The sequence below is a fragment of the Scyliorhinus torazame genome, chromosome 17 (assembly GCF_047496885.1).
Source record: "Scyliorhinus torazame isolate Kashiwa2021f chromosome 17, sScyTor2.1, whole genome shotgun sequence".
Classification (NCBI taxonomy): Eukaryota; Metazoa; Chordata; class Chondrichthyes; order Carcharhiniformes; family Scyliorhinidae; genus Scyliorhinus; species Scyliorhinus torazame.
This window is the reverse complement of record NC_092723.1, coordinates 28,001,666-28,024,721: the sequence shown is the minus strand read 5'-3', so window position 1 is coordinate 28,024,721 and position 23,056 is coordinate 28,001,666. Positions and strand designations below refer to the sequence as shown.

Genomic DNA, 23,056 nt, shown 5'->3' with positions numbered 1-23,056 from the left:
ATATAAGCTATAAAGAGGAAGGACATTTGGATCGGTGTGCCAGCTCGCTGCAAAAGCAATTGAGCAAGTTCCACTCCCCTTCCTCCCCGCACAACCCTTCAATTATTTTCCCTTTATTTGGACGGTTCTGATGAAAGACCATCGATCTGAAACGTTGCCACGGTTTCTGTCCTCGCAGATGCTGCCATTTATTTCATGTGTCCAGCACCCCGCAGTATTTCACATCGAGATTTTAACGAGGGCAACATTTTGCCTCATGCATTGATTGCTCCTCCAAAAAGTGAACGCCAGTCGGATCTTGGGTCAACGCCGTTATGATTTCAAACATATGTTGAAAGGTGCGGAGGGGATTTTACTGATTCTGCAAACCAGACACCCACCCAAGTTGACTGTAACCTTGCACCGGCCACCTTTCGTCAGTGAGACTCGACTGCACTCGCATACCAAATCTGACAGCTTTGGCGCCACTCCCTCCCTCCCAACCGTCTGCCTGCCTCCAACACACCTCGCCCTTGGGAGAAGGGTTAATCCTGAGCAACGGTCCCTCCCTCCATCCTACACTTATCCGATTTTGACCCCTGTTTTTCCTCGCACTGTCCCCCTTCCGTCTTACCTTTCCTCACAGCCAGCGACATCTTCGCAGAGCCCGAGGTCAGGGGCAACCGCCGCCGTATCTGTGACGCCACGCGGTGAGTGTGACGTCAACGCGTTAGGGGTGTGGGTACGCGGGAAGGGCGAGGGAGCGAGGGTTGAAACCATCTGGAAGGAAATGAAAGGGGTGGAGACGCAACCACCTGTAGGAGGGGGAGGTCGCCGCTGGAGCCGACCTCGTGACAGGCGCATTTGGGTGGGTGGGGCCTAGTGATGTCAGGCGCGTTGGGGGGAGGGGGCTTTGTGATGTCAGGCGCATGCGTGACTTGCTCAGAGAGTGAATGTTTGCTTGCCAGTCTTGTTCGTTCTCAGCGTCACCTCGGTCCTTGCCCTTTTAAAGGTTGGTAAATGGCTCCTTGTGCGAAACCGGCCTTTACGGTTTGAAAGGAAGGGGATAGAAGTTGGACGGTTGGTTGTGGAGCAGCGGAGCCTGCTCAGTTTTCTTTCCATTCAGAGGGACACAGTTAATTCAAGTTGGGTGGGTTGCTGGGTGGGGGCGGGGGAGGTGTACCAGGCCCGGTTACCAATGAGACGCTGATGCGAGCAGCTCGCTGCAAAATGTAACCTATCCCAGCCCCAGGGAACTGAGGCACCAAATGGCAGGACCTTACTGAGGAGAGCATGGGGGGTAATGGACCAGTCCCGCTGTTCAAGATGGTATGGAGACAAATAATTCTATTAAAAAGGGTGGAGAAAGAAGCTTGCGTTTAATAATGGAAATCTGTTTTTGTTTGTTTGTTTATTGTCACGTGTACCGAGGTACAGTGAAAAGTGTTTTTCTGCGAACAGCTCAACAGATCATTAAGTACATGGGAAGAAAAGAAAATACATAATAGAGCAACACAAGGTATACAATGGAACTACATAAGCACCGGGATCGGATGAAGCATACAGGGTGTAGTGTTAATGAGGTCAGTCCATGTAGTGTTAATGAGGTCATTTAGGAGTCTGGTAATAGCGGGGAAGAAGCTGTTTTTGAGTCTGTTCGTGCGTGTTCTCAGACTTCTGTATCTCCTGCCCGATGGAAGAAGTTGGAAGAGTGAGTAAACTGGGTGGGAGGAGTCTTTGATTATGCTGCCTGCTTTCCCCAGGCAGCGGGAGGTGTAAATGGAGTCAATGGATGGGAGGCAGGTTTGTGTGATGGACTGGGCGGTGTTCACGACTCTGAAGTTTCTTGCGGTCCTGGGCCGAGCAGTTGCCATGCCAGGCTGTGATGTGGCCAGATAGGATGCTTTCTATGGTGCATCTGTAAAGGTTGGTAAGGGTTAATGTGGACATTCCGAATTTTCTTAGTTTCATGAGGAAGTATAGGCGTTGTTGCGCTTTCTTGGTAGTGTCAACGTGGGTGGACCAGGACAGATTTTTGGAGATGTGCACCCCTAGGAATTTGAAACTGCTAACCATCTCCACCTTGGCCCCGTTGATGCTGACAGGGGTGTGTACAGTACTTTGCTTCCTGATGTCAATGACCAGCTCTTTCGTTTTGCTGGCATTGAGGGAGAGATTGTTGTCGCTACACCACTCCCCTAGGTTCTCTATCTCCCTCCTGTATTCTGATTCATCGTTATTCGTGACCCAGCCCACTATGGTCGTATCGTCAGGAAATTTGTAGATGGAGTTGGAACCAAATTTTGCCACGCAGTTGTGTGTGTACAGGGAGTAGAGTAGCGGGCTAAGTACACAGCCTTGCGGGGTCCGGTATTGAGGACTATTGTGAGGAGGTGTTGTTGTTCATTCTTACTGATTGTGGTCTGTTGGTCAGAAAATTGAGGATCCGGTTGCAGAGTGGGGAGCCAAGTCCTAGGTTTTGGAGCTTTGATATGAGCTTGGCTGGAATTATGGTGTTGAAGGCGGAGCTGGAGTCAATAAATAGGAGTCTGATGTAGGAGTCCTTGTTGTCGAGAGGCTCTAGGGATGAGTGTAGGGCCAGGGAAATGGCGTCTGCTGTGGACCGGTTGCGACGGTATGCGAATTGCAGTGGATCAAGGTGTTCTGGGAGTATGGAGGTGATGCACTTCATGATCAACCTCTCGAAGCACTTCATTACGACTGAAGTCAGGGCCACGGGACTGTAGTCATTGAGGCACGTTGCCTGGTTCTTCTTTGGCACAGGTGTAATGGTGGTCTTCTGGAAGCAGATGGGGACCTCTGAGTGGAGTAGGGACAGGTTAAAGATGCCCACGAATACCTCTGCCAGTTGGTTCGCGCAGTCTCTGAGTGCATGACCAGGGATCCCATCCGGGCTCGTCGCCTTCCGAGGGTTCACTTTCAGGAAGGCCGATCTGACTTCGGAAGGTGTGATGGTGGGTATGGGCGAGTTATGTTCTGCTGGGGCACTCGACAGCAGATTATTGGTTACCTGCTCGAACCGAGCATAGAATGCATTCAGTTCCTCGGGGAGGGGTGCGCTGCTGCCAGAGATACTGTTCGGCTTCGCTTTGTAGCCCGTTATGTTGTTTAGCCCTTGCCACAATCGCCGAGAGTCTGTCTGTGACTCTAGCTTGGTTTGATAGTCTCTCTTGGCATCTCAGATGGCTTTGCGAAGGTTGTACCTGGATTTCTTGTATATGTCAAGGTCGTCTGACTTGAACGCCTCAGATCTGTCCTTCAGTAGGGAGTCAGTCTCGTGATTGAGCCATGGTTTCCAGTTGGGGAACGTACGTACTGCTTCCTTTGGCACGCAGTCGTCCACACATTTGCTGATGAAGTCTGTGACGGTGGTGGCATACTCATTTAAGTTGGTCGCTGAGTTCTTAAATATGGACCAGTCCACTATCTCTAAGCAGTCACGTAAGAGCTCTACTGTCTCCTCGGACCAGCACTGCACAACCTTCTTAGCTGGATTCTCCTGCTTGAGTTTCTGCTTGTATGCCGGGAGAAGGAGCACCGTCTTATGGTCTGATTTCCCAAAGTGCAGTCGGGGGATGGAACAGTAGGCGCCCTTGATTTTTAAGTAGCAGTGGTCAAGAGTGTTGTCGCCCCTGGTGGGACAGGAGATGTGCTGGTGGAATTTTGGCAGTACACTCTTGGGGTTTGTCGAACATTCTTTGTCGAAATGTATTGATGGGGTGAAAACTAATTAATGGGGTGAGGTTGAATCGAATAGAAAACAACGCAGACTTTAATTAACAGGGGTAGAGTGCCACGCACAATGTGTTTCGTGGTTTTAAAATCGTTCGATTAATACGGTAGAATGGGAACGAACAGTCAACCATTGCTGCAGTATACTGTATGGCACCAACGCTGGAATAATAAACGTGGCTGCTTAATTATACCTACCAACCACAATTGCAGCCCGCTATCATTTAGGTTTTGCGTGTAAAAGAAGCTGCTACATTGGCAACCGTTTTACAATTCACTACATATGCTATGGTTAATCTTGGGCGTTAACAGGAGACTAAATTGCGATGAATGAATAAATGACTCTTCCGGGTCCGGGTACAACCTGGATTTGTCTCACGAGTGTTTGGTGAACTTATCTGAGATTTCTGCTTGATTACATCCTTAGTATTATCTGCTGCTCATTTATTTTTAAAATGGCATTTCAAATGTGGTGGCAAGTTAATTTAGGTTGCCTGGTCGAGGCAGATTTCTGGGTGGCTCTGCATAATAACGGCAGATAAATGATGCAACAGTACTGTCGTATTGATGAACTCAATCCTATTACGAAATAAATAATTTGAATTGACATTGCCTTTTATGACCTTGGGACATCCTAAAGCATTTTACAGTACATCAAAGTACTTTAAAATGTATTGTAACCTGGGTATGGAGGGATTTTCTTAGGAGACGTTGAGTAAGTTGGACCTGTATTCACTGGAGTTTAGAAGAATGAGAGGTGACCTTATTGAGACACAAGATTCTTGGGGAGCTTGACAGGGTAGATGCTGAGAGGTTGTTTCCCTTGTGGGAGAGTATCGGACCAGAGGGCATAATCACAGAGTAAGGGGATCATCCATTTAAGATAGGAGGAATTTCTTCTGTAGGTAGTGAATCTGTGGAATTCTTTACCGCAGATAGCTGTAGAGGCTATGTCATTAAGTATGTTTAAGGCTAAAATAGATGGATTTTTAATCAGTAAGGGAATCGAGGGTTATGGAGATAAGGTGGGAAAGTGGCCCAGGGGTTAGCACTGCTCCCTCAAAGTGCCAGGGACCCAGACTTGATTCTGGCTTTGGGTGACTGTGGAGATTGCACGTTCTCCCCATGTCTGCACGTTCTCCCCGTGGCTGCACGTTCTCCCCGTGGCTGCACGTTCTCCCCGTGGCTGCACGTTCTCCCCGTGGCTGCACGTTCTCCCCGTGGCTGCACGTTCTCCCCGTGGCTGCACGTTCTCCCCGTGGCTGCACGTTCTCCCCGTGGCTGCACGTTCTCCCCGTGGCTGCACGTGTTTCCTCACACAGTCCAAAGATGCACAGGTTAGGTGGATTGACCATGAACAATGTGCAAGTATAGGGCGGGGGAGATGGCCAAGGCAGAGTGTTCTTTCGGAGGGTCAGTGTAGACTCGAGTTGCCAAATGGCTTCCTTCTGCATTGTAAGGTTTTTATGGATGATCACATCAGATCAATCATGATCTCATTGAGTGGCGAAGCAGACTCGCTGGACCGAATGGCCTACTTCTGCTCCCATATTCATATGGTCTTATGTAGTCACTGTTGGAAATATGGCAGCCAATTTGTGCACATCCGTATCTACAAACAGCAATATGGTCAAATGATTTATATTATTGATGTTGAGGGTTAAATGTTGATAGCGATACTAGGGATAACTCCCCTGCTTGTCTTTAAAATTGTGCCACAAGTACTTTTATGTCCTCCATAGAGGTTAGGGCCATGGTTTAACATTTCAGCCTGAACGTGGCACCTCTGATGGTAAAGCAATCCCTCGATACTGACCAGGAATGTCAGCCTAGACTTTGTGCTTATCTCTAGATGGGACATGAATCCCCAACCTTTTGACTTGGGCAAAAGTGCTCCCACTGAGCTATCGTTGACTTCAGTGCTCATGTTTTCTCATTTGAAGATGAGTTTGTTCAGTTTTTGAGGGGAAGGGGGGGGGGGGGAAAGAGGTCCATTCTGACAATTCCAACTTGAGCCTTCTTGGAGTTCTTGTTTTAATATGTGAGCAATTCGGTTTCAGCAGACAACTTAGTATTAAATTAAAATTAAAATTAATAGCTGAAAAGGGAGAATCTCAAGTAGAATTTTTATATTTTTCTTATTATGTTTACCTTTTTGTCAATGTTATTGAACATGATATGAAAATTTGTTGACTACTCTAAATTATTTTTTTTTAAATATTTTTATTCAAATTTTTACATATTTTCAACAAACGCCCCCCCCCCCTTACAGAAAAAAGAAAAACAAAGAACACATAAATTAACATCTTGCAACTACATCACGAATTCCCCCAATATACAACCCCCCCCATTAAGCAATAATAACAGTAGAAAACACAAAGTACACTCCCCCCCCCCCCCCCCCCCCCACCCCACCCCTCTGGGTTGCTGCTGACCACCTCCTAACGCTCCGCTAGAAAGTATAGGAACGGTTGCCACTGCCTGAAGAACCCTTGCACAGACCCTCTCGAGGCAAATTGTACCCCCTCCAATTTAATGAATCCTGCCATGTCGCTGATCCAGGCTTCCAGGCTTGGGGGCCTTGCATCTTTCCACTGTAGCAGAATCCTCCACCAGGCTACCAGGGATGCGAAGGCCAGAATACCGGCCTCTTTCGCCTCCTGCACTCCCGGCTCGTCCGATACCCCAAATAGTGCTAACCCCCAGCTCGGCTTGACCAGGATGTTCACCACCTTAGACACCGTCCTCGCAATGCCCCTCCAGAACCCATCCAGCGCCGGGCAGGCCCAGAACATGTGGGTGTGATTTGCTGGGCTCCCCGAACTCCTCACACACCTGTCTTCCACCCCAAAGAACCTGCTCAGCCTCACCCCTGTCATATGCGCTCTGTGAAGAATCTTAAATTGTATCAGGCTAAGCCTGGCGCAAAAGGAGGAAGAATTAACCCTACCCAGGGCATCCGCCCACGCACCCTCATCTTTCTCCTCCCCAAGCTCCTCCTCCCATTTACCCTTTAGCTCCTCCACCGAGGTCTCCTCCTCCTTCTGCATCTCCTGGTAGATCGCCGAGACCCTGCCCTCCCCAACCCACACCCCGAGAGCACCCTATCCTGGATCCTGCGTGCTGGAAGCAGCGGGAACTCCCTCACCTGCCATCTTACAAATGCCCTTACCTGCATGTACCTGAAGGCATTTCCGGGGGTAAGCCCGAATTTTTCCTCCAGCGCCCCAAGGCTCGCAAACGTCCCATCTAAGAACAGGTCCCCCATCCTTCTAATTCCTGCCCTGTGCCAGCTCACGAAACCTCCATCTATTTTCCCCGGGACGAACCGATGGTTCTCCCGTATCGGGGACCAAACCGAAGCCTGTACTTCACCCCTGTGGCGTCACCACTGCCCCCAAATTTTCAAAGTCGCCACCACCACCGGACTCGTGGTGTACCTAGTCGGCGGGAGTGGCAGCGGTGCTGTCACCAGTGCTCCCAGACTTGTGCCCACACAGGACGCCATCTCCAGCCTCTTCCACGCCGCCCCCACCCCTCCATTATCCACTTGCATATCATCGCCACATTGGCAGCCCAGTAATATCCACACAGATTAGGTAACGCTAACCCTCCTCTGTCCCGACTCCGCTCCAGAAACACCCTTTTCACCCTCGGGGTCTTTTTCGCCCACACGAATCCCATGATGCTCCTGCTGACCCGCTTAAAAAAGGCCTTGGGGATCAGGATGCGGAGGCACTGGAATACAAAAAGGAACCTCAGGAGCACTGTCATTTTCACCGACTACACCCTACCCGCCAGGGAGAGTGGCAGCATATCCCACCTTTTAAACTCCTCCTCCATCTGTTCCACCAGTGGCGTCAAGTTGAGCTTGTGTAGGGCCCCCCAGTTCCTGGCCACCTGGATCCACAGGTACCGAAAACTTCTTTCCGCCCTCTTAAATGGAAGCTCGTCTATCCCCCTTCCCTGATCCCCTGGGTGTACCACGAAGAGCTCACTCTTCCTCACGTTGAGCCTATACCCGGAAAAGTCCCCAAACTCCCTGAGGATCCGCATCACCTCCGGCATTCCCCCCACTGGGTCCGCCACATACAGTAACAGGTCATCGGCATACAACGATATCCGGTGGTCCTTCCCCCCCCCCCCCCCCCCCCCCCCCCCCCCCATACCAGCCCCCTCCAGTTCCTGGACTCCCTAAGAGCCATAGCAAAAGGCTCAATTGCCAATGCAAATAGCAAGGGGGAATAGGGGGCACCCTGCCTCGTCCCCCAATATAGCCAAAAGTATTCCGACCTCCTCCGATTCATGGCCACACTCGCCACCGGGGCTTCGTAAAGTAGCCTAACCCAACAAATGAACCCCTCCCCCAAACCTCCTCAACACTTCCCAGAGGTACCCCCACTCCACCCTATCGAAGGCCTTCTCCGCGCCCATCGCCGCCACTATATCCGCTTCCCCCTCCACTGCAGGCATCATGATTACGTTAAGGAGCCTCCGCACATTGGTATTCAGCTGCCTTCCCTTCACAAAACCCGTCTGGTCCTCGTGAATCACCTCCTGGGACACAGTCCTCAATTCTGGTAGCTAACAGCTTCGCGTCCACGTTAAGGAGAGAGATTGGCCTATACGACCCACACTGTAATGGGTACTTGACCCGCATCGAGATCAGCGCCGTGGACATCGTCGGGGGTAGGGACCCCCCCTTCCCTCGCCTCATTGAAAGTCCTCACTAATCGAGGGCCTAGCAGGTCCATGTACTTCCGGTAAAATTCCACCGGGAACCCATCTGGCCCCAGTGCCTTCCACGCCTGCATACTCCCCAGCCCCTTAGTCAGCTCCTCCAGCCCTACCGGTGCCCCAAGCCCAGCCACCTACTCCTCCTCCACCTGCTCCTCCTCCACCCTCGGGAACGTCAGCCGATCCAAAAATCGACCCCCCCCCCCCCCCTCCTCCGTCGGGGGCTCAGACCTATCCAACCCCCCATAAAAATCTCTAAATACCCCATTTATTCCCTCAGCACCGTGTTCCCCCCTCTATCCCTAACTCCCCCAATCTCCCTCGCTGCCTCCCGCTTCCGAATCTGGTGTGCCAACATCCAGCTAGCCTTCTCCCTGTACTCATACACCACCCCTTGTGCTTTCCTCCACTGCACCTCTGCCTTCTTGGTGGTCAACAGGTCGAACTCGGCCTGGAGGCTTCGTCGCTCCTTGAGTAGTCCCTCCTCTGGGACCTCTGCATACCTCCTATCCACCCTTAAAATCTCCCCCACCAACCTCTCCCTCTCTCTCCTCTCCTTCTCCTTGTGGGCCCTAGTGGAGATTAGCTCTCCCCATATCACCGCCTTCAGCGCCTCCCAGACCACCCCCACCTGCACCTCCCCATTATCGTTAGCCTCTAGATAGCTTTCAATGCACCCCCGGATCCGCCCGCTCACCACCTCATCCGCCAGCAAGCCCACATCCAGGTGCCACAGCGGGCGCTGGTCCCTCTCCTCCCCTAGCTCCAGTTCCACCCAATGCGGGGCATGGTCTGAGATGGCTATGGCCGAATACTCCGTGTCCTCCACCCTCGGGATTAGTACCCTGCTCATAACGAAGAAGTCTATCCGGGAGTAGGCTTTATGGACGTGGGAAAAAAAAGAAAAATCCCTGACCTCCGGCCTGACAAACCTCCATGGGTCCACTCCTCCCATCTGGTCCATAAACCCCCTCAGCACCTTGGCCGCCGCCGGCCTCTTACCCGTCCTGGACCTGGAGCGGTCCAGTGCTGGATCCAGTACCGTGTTGAAGTCCCCCCCCCCACATTATCAAGCTCCCTGCCTCCAGGTCCGGAATCTGGCCCAACATGCGCCGCATAAATCCGGCATCATCCCAATTCAGGGCATACACATTCACTAATACCACCCGCACCCCCTGCAGCTTACCACTCACCATCACATACCTACCTCCATTGTCTGCCACGATGTTCTGCGCCTCAAACGACACCCGCTTTCCCACCAAAAACGCCACGCCTCGATTCTTTGCATCCAACCCCGAGTGGAAAACCTGTCCTACCCACCCCTTTCTCAGCCTAACCTGATCTGCCACCCTCAAATGCGTCTCCTGGAGCATAACCACATCTGCCTTTAGTCCCTTCAGGTGCGCGAATACATGGGCCCCGTTCAGGCCTCTCACATTCCAAGTTATCAGCCGGATCAGCCCCCCCCCCCGCCCCCCCCCCCCCCCCCCCCGCCCCTGCCGATTAGCCATCCCCTTTTCTAGGCCAGCCACGTGCCCACGCCTCCCTCACTCTCCATTACCCCCAGCGGCAGACCCCCGCCCCGACTCTCTCTCCGAGCTCCAGCTCCCCTTTGGCCAGTGCATCAGCAACCCAGTTCCCCCCCACCACTCTTCTCTCCCCCCCCCCCCCCCCCCAGCTGCGTTGCTCCCCCCATAACGTCAGCTGACCCGGTCACTCCTGCCACTCCATCGACCCCCCAGTGTGGTAGTGTCGTGTGTCTCTCCCCCCCCCCCCCCCATCAGCGAGCACTCCTCTCCAACACCGCCCTTCCCCCCGGCTCCGCCCCCTTCCTGCCCTCGCGCGGGGAAAAGCCCGTGCTTGCCATCAAACCGGCCCCGCCCTCTCTGGCGCAGCTCTCTTTTGCGGCCTAATCCCAGCTCCCCCACCTCAGGCCTCACATCTCCCCTCCCCCAACGGGGCCCCGTCATTCCAACCACCGACGCCCACACTCTCTCAAAACCCCCACTTCGAACCATCTCACCCTCCCCCACCCAGCACCCAAGGAAACAATACAGAACAGAACATCCCCAAAGCACAGTAATCACAGTAGCCCCCCCGCGACCTCCCCTCACAACCGACCCTCAGTCCGTGTCCAACGTTTCGGCCTGAATAAAGGTCCACGCCACCTCCGTCGTCTCAAAGTAATGGTGCCGGTCCTTAAATGTGACCCACAGTCGCGCCGGCTGCAGCATCCCAAATTTCACCCCCTTCCAAAGCAGAGCCGCCTTAGCCCGATTGTACCCGGCCCTCTTCTTGGCCACTTCCGCGCTCCAGTCCTGGTATATACGGAATCTGCATTCTCCCACATGCTCCGCTCCGCTCCTTTTTTACCCATCTTAGGACACATTCCCTGTCCACCAAGCGGTGGAACCGCACCAATACCGTCCGCGGCGGCTCGTTAGACTTGGGCCTCCTCGCCAGGACTCGGTGGGCCCATCCAACTCCAGGGGCCTCGGGAAGGCACCCGCGCCCATCAACGTGTTCAGCATCGTGACCACATATGCTCCAGCATCCGACCCCTCCACTCCCTCCTGGAGACCCAGAATCCACAGGTTCTTCCTCCTCGACCGATTCTCCATGTCCTCGAACTTTTCCTGCCATTTCTTATGCTGCGCCTCCACCTTCACCGCCAGGCCCAATATCTCGTCCTCATTCTCCGAGGCCTTCTGCCGCACCTCCCGGATCGCCGCCCCTTGGGCCTTCTAGGTCTCGACCAGATTGTCGATCGAAGCCTTCAGCGGCTCCAGCAGCTCTGCTTTCAATTCCATGAAGCAGCGCTTGAGAAACTCCTGCTGCTCTTGCGACCACTGCGCCCACGCTGCCTGGTCTCCACCCGCCACCATCTTGGTTTTCCTCCCTCGCACTTTTCGCTGCACCAAAATTACTTTTTTCACCGCTCCACTCCTGGTCCAATCCATACAGTGCTGGGGAAATCGTACTGTCACCTACCCACACTGGGAACCACCGAACAAATGCCGCTGGGCCCCGAAAAAGAGCCCAAAAGTCAATTTCTGGCAGGAGCTGCCGGACGTGCGATTTAGCTCAGCATAACCGCAACCGGAAGGCTCACTGCTCTAAATTCTTGAGGATGATGGCCAAATCCTTGGAGGCTGCAGCAATAAGTACATCCAGTACTGTGAGGAAAACCAAAAAAAAAATGTTTTAAAAATCTTTTTCCTCTAAGTTTGTAGTACAGAGCCACATCTTTTTGTCTCTTATAGGTTATTTTCTAATTTCTGTTGTCTGTCTCTTTTATCCCATTCCCCTTTTAATTTCCTGGGTTACAAGCCACTTGCAATTGAGGGGTGTATCCAGCCAGCTTGTTTCTTAGACTCCGTGTTGCATTTGCATTCTGAACTACTGGTCTGAAGACCGAGAACTCAACCACATTGCATTTTCAATTAATTTTGCTACTTCTCTTGGTCTAGAATTAGATCCATGGCTGTGACTTTGATGTCTTCCACCTAAAGTTCAAAAGAGTAACAGTTGATAATGCAAGAACCTGAGTACAAGAAGCAGAGGGGTAAAACTGTGCTCACTGTGTCAGCAATGTGCTTACTTTGTAACCACTGGTGCCTCTGCTCTCCCTTCTGGACTGTCCGACCACTGATATTTTCAGACATTGAAACCATTCTTTTGTCACCCTCTCCTGGTGTCAAACTGATGCCAGCACACTGTGGGCTATTTGCTATCTAGCATTATGCTAGTTCATTCAATGGCATTAAGCCGATATGCTGAAAAGGAACACTTCACTTAATCAAAAGTTTAAAGTTCAAATAAGGTGAAGTATTTTCAATCGAGCCAACTTAATTCGGGGACAAACAAAGTGCTGACAGACAGCTTCCAGCACCGCTTGTTGAGGTTTCAGGTTAAATTGTCCAATGTACATTTTCCTGTTACATTTGTCTACCATGGTGACTTTTTAAAATGAAACTGTAATCCTTAATGGCTGCAAGTTTCTTTACATCGCGTATTAATGCATCCTTAGATTCTTCACAGGAGTGTTACTAAATAAAATTTGATAACCGGCCATATGAGGCGATGTCATAGAAATTATAGAATGTTACAGGTAAACAAAGGCTTGGCCAAAGAGATAGATTTTAAGAGGCATCTTAAAGAAGGAGAAAGAGAAAGATTTAGGGAGGGAATTCCTGCGCTTATGGCCTTGGCAATTGAATGCCTGACCTTCAGTGGTGGAAAGAGTCGGTGGCAGGATTGATTCCTCACACCAAGGGGGTTAACCTTGTGATCACTACCAATGACAATGCTAGACCACCCTGTCTGTGGTGCCACTGTTAGCTGTCTAGGTTTCCTGTGTTCATTCGATAATGGTGAGACAATCCAAGTTTAATCTAATTAAAGGGAAAGTACTTAAATCAAGCAAACCTGATTCAGGAAAACTGGTTCAATCAAGCGTGCAGACTTGAGCTCAATTTCTGGGAGCGAAATACTTGTTAGAATTCGCTGTTCTTTTCATAACTTTTTGAGCTGTAAGTTTCTTCGTAAGATGTCCATGTATGACCAAGGCAGGGTTCAAAATACATGGGGGCAGTGGGCGAATTCGTCCCAAGCTCCCAAAAAGCCCGAGAAAATTCTACCACCGGGACGACCAATGAAAGAAAAGTCATCTAATGACTAGGGCCCCAATGAACCAGGAAGAAGCAGAGTACTGTTGCGAGAGTTAACTGAAACACAAGTGAACAGATGAAAATTGGGTCAGGCTACCCTTGCCATAATAACGTCTCTACTCCCTCTTGACAATAGTCAGCCCTTCCACAGATCCTGTGGGTGACTCTGAAAAGAGCCTTTGGAGTATTAGATTTGCACTTTGCTAATTCTGTGCAGCACCAGCAGCAGTCACAGTGAGAGAGGAGGCTTTAGCTCCTCTGGAACCTGCACTTGGAACTCTTGACAGTGGGAGCAATTGAAACAGCTTTATGGAGGGACGCAAACACCACAAGCCCAGTAGCTTTGAGTACCTACTGCAACATCACGACCTAGCCAAATTCCTGCTTCTATAAAGCGTGGCTAGCGTCATCAGCTTGGCTGGGGTATGGCAACTTCTGGAGCACAAGTCTTCAGTACTATTGCCAGAATAGTTAGGGCCCGTAGCCTTTGCATAATCCAGTGCCTTCAGCCGTTTCTTGATATCATGTGGAGTGAATCATATTGGTTGGAGACTGGCAGAGATAGATAGGTTCTTGATTAATAAGGGGATCAGGGGTTATAGGGAGAAGGCAGGAGAATGGGGTAATAAGGGGATCAGGGGTTATGGGGAAAAGGCAGGAGAATGGGGATGAGAAAATATCAGCCATGGTTGAATGGAGGAGCAGACCCGATGGGCCAAGTGGCCTAATTCTGCTCCTGGTCGTATCTGGGATGCTGGGGACCTCCGGAGCAGACTGAGGTGGATGATCCACTTGCACGTCTGTCTGAAGATTGTATCAGCCTTGTCGTTTGTACAGGTGAGCTGGGATCCTCCATCATTGAGGATGGGGGTATTTGTGGAGCCTCCTCCTTCAATGAGTTGTTTAATTGTCCACCACCATTCACGGCTGGATGTGGCAGAGCTTAGATCTGATGCGTTCATTGTGGAATCTCTTAGCTCTGTCTATTACTTGCTGCTTATGTTTTTGACATGCAAGTAGTCCTGCATTGTAGCTTCACCAGGTTGACACATTTTTCGGCATGCCTGGTGTTGCTCTTGGCATGCTCTCCTGCACTTTTCATTGAACCCGGGTTGATCCCCTGTCTTGATGGTAATGGTAGAGTGGAGGATATGCTGGGTCATGAGGTTACAGATTATGGTTGAATACAATTCTGCTGATGCTTCACAGTGCCTCATGGATGCCCAGCCTTCTAGATCTGTTTGAAGTCTGATGGAGGGTATACTGAATGTGAAGACGGGACCTCCTACGGTGGTCACTTCTTGGATATTGTCATGGACAGATGCATCTGCAGCAGGCAGGTCGATGAGGATGAGGTCAAGTATGTTTTACCCTTTTATTGGTTCATTTGCCACCTGCTGCAGCCTCAGTCTAGCATCTTATGTCATTTAGGACCAGACCAGCTCAGTCTGTGGTCGTACCACCGAGCCACTCTTGGTGATGGACATTGAAGTCCCCCATCCAGAGCATATAATGCGCCCTTGCCACCCTCTGTGTTTCCTCCAAGTGGTGTTCAACGTGGAGAAGTATTGATTCATCAGCTAATGGTGGCCAGTACGTGGTAATAAGCAGAGGTTGCCTTGCCCATGTTTAAGCTGAAGTCATGAGAGTTCATGGCGTCCAGAGTCAATGTTGAGGACTCCTAGGGCAACTCCTGACCACATACCACTGTGCCGCCACCTCTGCTGGGTCTGTCTTGCCGGTGAGACAGACAATAACCAGGAATAGCGGTGTCTGGGACGTTGTCTGTTAGATATCATTCTGTGAATATGATTATATCAGGCTGTTGCTTGACTAGTCGGAGGAATCTCTCCAACTTTTGGTACAAACCGCCAGATATTAGTAAGGAGGACTTTGCATGGTCCACTAGGCTGGGTTTGCCTTTGTCATTTCCGGTGCCTGGGCCGATGCCTGGTGGTCTGTCCGGTTTCATTCCTTTTTTGTGTTTTCGTAGTGGTTGAATACAACTGTGTGGCATCATAGGCCATTTCAGAGTGCATTTAAGTGGCAACCACATTGTTGTGAGTCTGAAGTCACATGTAGGCCAGACCAGGTAAGGGTGGCAGATTTCCTTCCCCAAACGACATTAGTGAACCAGATGGGTTTTTATTCCAATTGACTATGGTTTGATTGTCATCGTTAGACTTTTTAACTCCAGATATTTATTGAGTTTAAATTCCACCACCCGCTGTGGTGGGATTCAAACCCGGTCCCCAGACCCTGGGTCTCTGGATTACTAGTACAGCAGCAATTATGTTCCAGGTTATTCTGCATGTGGGCACAAATTGCTTGCTTCATTATCTGAGGAGTTGTGAATTGAATTGAACACTATGCAACAGCAGCGAACACTATGCAACAGCAGCGAACATCCCAAGTTCTGATCTTGCGATGGAGAGAAAGTCACTGAAGAAGCTGAAGATTGTTGGGCCAAGGGCACTACCCTGAGGAATTCCCGCTGATCTGCTGAGATGATTAGTCTCCAAAAACCACAACTATCTTCCCTTATTCTACATGTGGCTACAACCAATGAAAGTATTGTCCCTGATTCCCATTGACTTAAATTTTACCCATGCTGATAATTTAGCAGTAGAGGTGGTGATGATGATGTAGAGCTGGGTGTTGTTAGCAGACATGTGCAAACTAACTGGAATGTGTCGCCAAGGGACAAAATGCATATGAGAAATAGGAGAGGTCAGACATAACCCAAGCAGTAGTTGGCCTCTGGATCCAGTAACATTTGACCACCTCCTTGCCTTGCTCATGAGATTTTTATGGAAGGCTGTTAAAATGATTACTGAATGCAGAGGAAATGTCAATTTATAGCTGTGATTCCAATGATTTGAGTGATTCCAATGATTTGAGTTTTTGTTTAAGTTGGAGAGGGCTCGAGATCAAGTAGGGGAAAATGGGATTAGAATAGATAGGTGCTTGATGATGGTGCAGACATGATGGGCCAAAGGGCCTCTTTCTGTGATGTAAAGTTCTATGACTAAGTTTAAAGGAACGCAAAATGTGATTGTTTACATCAATCGCCAGGAAATCTGGCACGTGAATTATTTCATTGTTTAACAATGGGCCCAAAGATAATTTGGGTTACTTGACATATAGTGAGATAACTTCAAGGTTATTTGTTTGGTAGTACAAAGAGACATGCTGCTGAAGCTTTTCATCTTGCACTCATCAGAACAGATTCACGAGTGCCAAATCTCAAAGGGAACAACAATCGGACTGCATGAGGAGAAGGTGCTGATTGTTTGAAATCTGTCCTGATGAATGAAAGATGAAAAGCTTCAACAGCATGTCTCTTTTTTTCAGCATAATTTTCTAGTATCTAATTCAGATAATGTAAATGTGCAGATGATTAAAAGAAAGATCACGTCATCAAGAAAATATTAGTAAAGCACAGTATAAGATAGATACTTCATTGCACATTGTCAACCATTCACATTGTCATTTTAGAATACAATGCTACGTTTACGATGTAAAGCAAAGAATGGAACTCACCTGATGCAAGGGCTGACGTCAGTGTCCTGTGTCCAAGAGTTGAAAGATAAGGTGGAAGAACTAACTGGGATTCCATGTGCACTACAGAAAATCATGGTGGGATTTCCTCCATCTAACCTGGAACTTCGTAATGGGGAATTGCCTCTCAAAGATTGTCCTATCAAATCTGGTAAGTGTATTGAGGATAGTGTGTACAAAGGAAGAATGAAATATCGGTGCTACTTAATTACACAAAATCAAGTGACAAGAGCCGCAGTATCAACTGCGTAGAATCAACAAAGAAAGGGGTCGGAGGGCATGAAGTCTATAAAAATTGTCCTTATTCATTTCTCAAAAGACATAAAATTGGCATGTCCTGTTTGGAAATAATATGCCTGATTTTCTTTCTTTGCTATGTACTTTCTTTGTTTTTATGGTGGAATCAATTTTGTTCTACTGTGATTACATTGCTCACAATCTATAGTTTCCCCATCAGTACACTGTTTTAACTGTGGGTGGATTGAAATGGCGAGCAGCCTCGACTCCTCCCTACTTGCAGCCTGACCTGATACAATTTCATAAGCTGCTCACTAGGCCAAAATGATGGCTCATTAATCTTTGAACAGAAAATTTGGAAATGACAGTGATAAATCTAATAGTTTGTTTGGTAACAATATCACATTTGATGAATCTAATGTAAATGAGCCTTCTGAAACTGCCTAGTCCATATACAGATTAGGTAAGCGGAAATTGACAATCTTTGCTGGTCAACCAGTTGTTTCGCTCTAGAGCTGACTTGCCCTTCCTTGATTAAAATTGATTTTATTTTTTTGCCTGTTTTGGTCACCCACTACTACAGAAAGATCAGATCACAAAATCGAAATGAAAGATATAATCTGCCAGAAAAAAAGTATCTAACTACGCTCTAAATTCCAAATATGTATTGTTATAAAGAATAAGACTGGAATTTGTCCTAAAGGTAACAGGTACGAAGGTCTGACAACATTGTCAAGTTGCTGCAGCTTAGATCTTGTAGTTTAATTTTTAAACCATCCTGGCAATTTTTTGCAGTCCGTGTGTTCTCTTGTATCTGATATTGCATTTAGTTTGGGAAATCCAATATTATTTTTGGTGAGGTGCCACCAGAGATAAAACAAAACTTTGATTTATTATTTTGATATCTTAGTGTTAAACCAAATTCTATTGAGTTATGGAGCAGCCCAGGGAGCTTTATGTTCTTTTGAGCAATTTTTTATCATAGTGCAATTTTTTTTTCAGGTACAGAACACAACCAGCAATCTCCTGGCTAATTACTGATCCAAAATCATGACATAAAATTATGTTTTCCAGAATTTTGGATGTTTCTGTACCTGATTCTTACTGTTGCATGATTTTCACAATGAAAGGATAAATTTCATTCAGTTGTCCACTAAGTAAGTAGTGATTTTCATTACTTTTGCCTGAGTATATTATTGCTATTGATGATGACCATTAATAAAATTAGATATTTATACACACACACACCACAATTTCTGCAAACTTGTGGAGTGGTGAAAGCTGGGCCGTCTCTTGCCTTGCACCCCCTCTCCCGTACTAACTACACTGACTCGAGCTTGGGTGTGGTTAGTCCCAAGGTTAGTCATCATTAGCTGAGAGTCTAGGTAGTGAACAGTACAAGGCATGATGAATTAACCTGATTGTATAAATACACATGCTGCATTTCCAGCAGCAATTCTGCAGTGAAAAATCATGGATAGCTTGCCCCTTCTTCCTATCTAGGCTGGGATCTGGGCACAATTTTATATCAACTCTGACTGCGATCAGAAGAGTCGCACAGACCAGAGATCAAACCTGGGACTTCTTGATTTGTATACATCATTATCCCCCTGAGTAGTGCATTTATTCACTGATCCTTTGGAGGAGATCATTATCAGTAGAGCTGCATTCCTATACATTTAATTGGATATTTTCATAATTAGTACATGTCCTATAATGTTGCTTATTGATAATTATGGACCAGGCCAGTCTCAAACACTGTTTAACAATAAAATAAACTAAATTAACCAAAATACCTCCACCTCAAGTCCATTGATTTGCAAATGAGAAAGAAAATGGTGCATGAAGTGGCATTAATTCTTAATTTTCCCATGTTTACCAACACAAATGTGTATAATATGGTAATTTCAATTGTGACTGCTGTTGGACTACTGATTTAAATTCATGTTTTTTTTGTGTGTATTTTACTTGGGTTGAAAACTGTTTGTTTTTTTGTTTGCCTGTCAGATGTGTGTGAGAGGTAGGCTCCGCCCCAGGCATGGAGGAATTGGACAACAGACAGGGCAAGCTCTTGTGGTTGAGATCAGGCAGCCAAAGTCATGGGAGTAAATAGAGTTAAAAGATGAGATGTTTAATAGCATTCACCTCTTAGAAATTATGTTTCTTGGGGTGGCTGCAGAGACTGAAGGTAAAATTGCTGAGAAAATATTATGGTCATAATTTTGGATAATAAATGTGGAGGTAAAACAAATGTAGACCTGTTTATTTATTTTTATTCTTCTACGGGATGTAGGCATCGCTGGCTAGGCCACCATTTATTGCCCATCCCTAGTTGCCCTTCAGAAGGTAGTGGTGAGCTGGATTCTTGAACCTCTGCAGTCCCTGAAATGTATGTAACACCCACAGTGCTGTTAGGGAGGGAGTTCTGGGATTTTGAACCGGTGACAGTGAAGGAACGGTGATATATTTCTAAATTGTGGTGGCGAGTGACTTAGAGGGAAACCTCCAGGTGGTGGGATTCCCAGGTATCTGCTGCTCTTGTCTTTCTAGATGGCAGTGGTCGTGGGTTTGGAAGGTGTTGTCTAAGGAACCGTGGCAAGTTACTTGTAGATGCTGCACACAGCTGCCACTGTTCGTCGGTGGTGGAGGGTTTTAATGTTTGTGGAAGGGGGAGCAATCAAGCGAGCTGTTTTGTCCTGGATGGCATCAAGCTTCTTGAGTGTTGTTGGAGCTGCACTCATCCAGGCAAGTGGAGAGTATTCCATTGCATTCCTGACTTGTGCCTTGTAGATGATGGTCAGGTTTTGGGGAGTCAGGAGGTGAGTTACTCGCTGTAGGATTCCTAGACTTTGACCAGCCCTGGTAGCCACAGTATTAATATGGCTAGTCCAGTTCAGTTTCTGATCAATGGTACCCCCAGGATGTGATTGTGGGGGATTCAATGATCATAATGTTATTGAATGTCAAGGGCGATGGTTAGATCCTCTCTTGTAGGAGATGGTCATTGCCTAGCACTTGTGTGGCACGAACATCACTTGCCACTCGTTAGCCAAAGTCTGGATCTTGCCCAGATCTTGCTGCATTTAGACATACACTGCTTCACTATCTGAGGAGTCAAAAAAATGGTGCTGAACATTGTGCAGCCATCTGTGAACATCCCTATTTCTGACCTTGTGATGGAAGCGAGGTCATTGAAGCCGCGGAAGATGGTTGGGCTCAGGACACCTTCCTGAGGAACTCCTGCAGCAATGTCCTGGAGCTGAGATGATTTATCTCCAACTACCTCAACCATCTTCCTTTGTGCCAGATATGACTCCAACCAGTAGAGAGTTTCCCCCCCATGATTCCCATTGACTCCAGTTTGGCTAGGACTCCTTGATGCCACACTTGGTCAAATGCTGCCTTGATGTCAAGGGCAATCACTCACCTGAGCTTTGGCGTTCCATATTTGAACCAAGGCTCTAATGAGGTCAGGAGTTGAGTGTTCCTGGCAGAACCCAAACTGAGCATGAGTGCAGGTTATTGCTGAGCAAGTGTCGCTTGGTAACACTGTTGATGACTCCTTCCATCACTTTGCTGATGATGGAGAGTAGCTAGATAGGGCAGTAATTGGCTGGGTTGGATGGGGGATGTGGCAGGGGGATGGGAGCCGATGCAGGAAGTCGGAGGGAAGTAAAACGGGGCCAGAAACAAAAAGCAGTAAGGAAAGTGTAAGGCAGAGAAGCCATTGTCAAAAATCAAAAAGGGCCACAGTACAGGGTGCAGTGACTGGGGAGAGTGTGAAAAGGGAGGTGGTCAATGCAGGATTGAGGGTGTTGTACCTAAATGCGCGCAGTGTACGGAACAACGTAAATGAGTTTGTTGCGTACATTGAAATTGGCTGATACAATGTTGTGGGCATCACAAACACGTAGCTACAAGGGGATCAGGGCTGGGATCTAAATATCCAAGGATAGATGTCCTATCTAAAGGACAGGCAGATGGGCAAAGGGGGCGGGGTTGCAGTGTTAGTAAGGAATGAAGTTAAATCGATAGCAAGGAGCAATATCGGACCAGAAGGCATAGAATCTCTGTGGGTAGAGTTGAGGAATTGCAAAGGTAAAAAGACCCTGATGGGAGTTATGTACAGACCACCCAGCAAGAGTCAGGATGTGGGGCAGAAAATAAATCAAGAGATAGAAAAGGCATATGAAAAAGGCAATATTACCATAATCATGGGGGACTTGATTATGCAGGTGGACTGGGAAAATCAGGTTGGTAGTGGATCCCAAATAATGGAATTTGTGGAATGTCTAAGAGATGGTTTTTCGGGCCAGCTTGTGACAGAGCCTACTGGGGAACAGGCAATTCTGGATTTGGTGATGTGTAATGAGGCAGGCTTGATTAGGGAACTTAAGGTGAAGGAACCCTTAGGAAGCAGTGACCACAATATGATAGAATTTACCCTGCAGTTTGAGAGGGAGAAGCTGCAATCAGATGTAACGGTATTACAATTAAATAAGGGTAACTATAAAGACATGAGGGAGGAGCTGGCCAGAGTTGATTGGAAAAGGAGCCTAGCAGGGAAGACAGTGGAACAGCAATGGCAGGGGTTTTTGGGGGTTATTAGGGAGGCACAACAGAAATTGATCCCAAGGAGGAGGAAACATGCTAAGGGGAGAACAAAGCATCCATGACTGACGAGGGATGTCAAGGCCAGCATAAAGGCTAAAGAAAAAGCATACAAAGTGGTGAGGATTAGTGAGAAACCAGAGGATTGGGAAGCCTTTAAAAGCAAGCAGAGGACAACTAAAAAAGCAATAAGGGGAAGAAGATGAATTATGAGTGCAAGCTAACTAGTAATATAAAGGAAGATGGGAAGAGATTTTTTTTAATATATAAAAGGTAAGAGTGAGGCATAAATAGACATTGGACCACTGGAAAATGTGGCTGGAGAAATAATAATAGGAAACAAATAAATGGCAGGCTAACTGAATAGTTACTTTGCATCTTCACGGTGGAAGACACCAGTGGGATGCCAGAGCTCCAGGAGAACCAGGAGGCAGAGGTGAGTGCGGTGACCATTACTAAGGAGCAGGTTCTGGGGAAACTGAAAGGTCTGAAGGTGGATAAGTCACCTGGGCCGGATGGACTACACCCGAGGGTCCTAAAAGAGATAGCTGAGGAAGTTGTGGAGGCATTAGTGATGATCTTTCAGGAATCACTGGAGGCAGGAAGTGTCCCAGAGAACTGGAAAGTGGCTAATGTAACACCACAGTTTAAGAAGGGAGGGAGGCAGACTACAGGAAATTATAGGCCGGTTAGTCTGACTTTGGTCATTGGTAAGATTTTAGAGTCCATTATTAAAGATGAGATCGTGAAGTACTTGGAAGTGCATGGTAAAATAGGACTGAGCACGGCTTTGTCAAAGGGAGGTCGTGTCTGACAAATCTGTTAGAGTTCTTTGAGGAGGTAACAAGGAAGTTAGACAAAGGAGAACCAGTGGACATGATTTATTTAGATTTCCAGAAGGCCTTTGACAAGGTGCCGCATAGGAGACTAATAAGTTAAAAGCCCATGGTATTAAGGGGAAGACCCTGGCATAGATAGAGGACTGGCTGACTGGCAGAAGGCAGAGAGTGGGGATAAAGGGGTCTTTTTCAGGATGGCAGCCGGTGACTAGTGTGCCTCAGGTGTGTGCTGGGACCATAACTTTTCACAATATACATTAATGAGTATTGGAAGGCACTATTACTAAGTTTGCAGATGATACAAAGATCTGTAGAGGGACAGGTAGTATTGAGGAAGCAAGGGGACTGCAGAAGGACTTGGACAAGCTAGGAGAGTGGGCAATGAAGTGGCAAATGAAATACAATGTGGAAAAGTGTGAGGTTATGCACTTTTGGAAGGAGGAAATTAGGCATAGACTATTTTCTAAATGGGGAAATGCTTCGGAAATCAGAAGCACAAAGGGACTTGGGAGTTCTTGTTCACGATTCTCTTAAGGTTAATGTGCAGGTTCAGTCGGCAGTTGAGAAGGCGAATGCAATGTTAGCATTCATGTCAAGAGGGCGAGAATACAAGACCAGGGATGTACTTCTGAGGCTGTATAAGGCTCTGGCCAGGCCCCATTTGGAGCA

General features: G+C 48.0%; 2 protein-coding genes across 4 annotated transcripts in view; one reads left to right on the top strand and one right to left on the bottom strand.

The window, feature by feature from the left end:
- Nucleotides 1-720, bottom strand: part of LOC140393802 (6-phosphofructo-2-kinase/fructose-2,6-bisphosphatase 2-like) — a 98,763-nt gene extending 98,043 nt beyond the window's left edge. The window contains exon 1 of the mRNA XM_072480254.1: nucleotides 614-720. Within this exon, the coding sequence (XP_072336355.1) occupies nucleotides 614-635 (22 nt within the window). The 5' untranslated portion in view covers nucleotides 636-720. The remainder of the gene's footprint in view (nucleotides 1-613) is intronic.
- A 189-nt stretch (nucleotides 721-909) lies between these two features.
- Nucleotides 910-23,056, top strand: part of yod1 (YOD1 deubiquitinase) — a 35,845-nt gene continuing 13,698 nt past the window's right edge. The window contains exons 1-3 of one of the 3 annotated variants that reach the window (XM_072480256.1): nucleotides 929-991; nucleotides 14,349-14,499; nucleotides 16,638-16,851. In XM_072480256.1, the coding sequence (XP_072336357.1) occupies nucleotides 16,644-16,851 (208 nt within the window). In that variant the 5' untranslated portion in view covers nucleotides 929-991; nucleotides 14,349-14,499; nucleotides 16,638-16,643. Of the gene's footprint in view, nucleotides 992-14,348; nucleotides 14,500-16,637; nucleotides 16,852-18,011; nucleotides 18,095-23,056 lie in introns of those variants that run through there. The other 2 variants (XM_072480255.1, XR_011935733.1) reach the window with 2 other exon arrangements.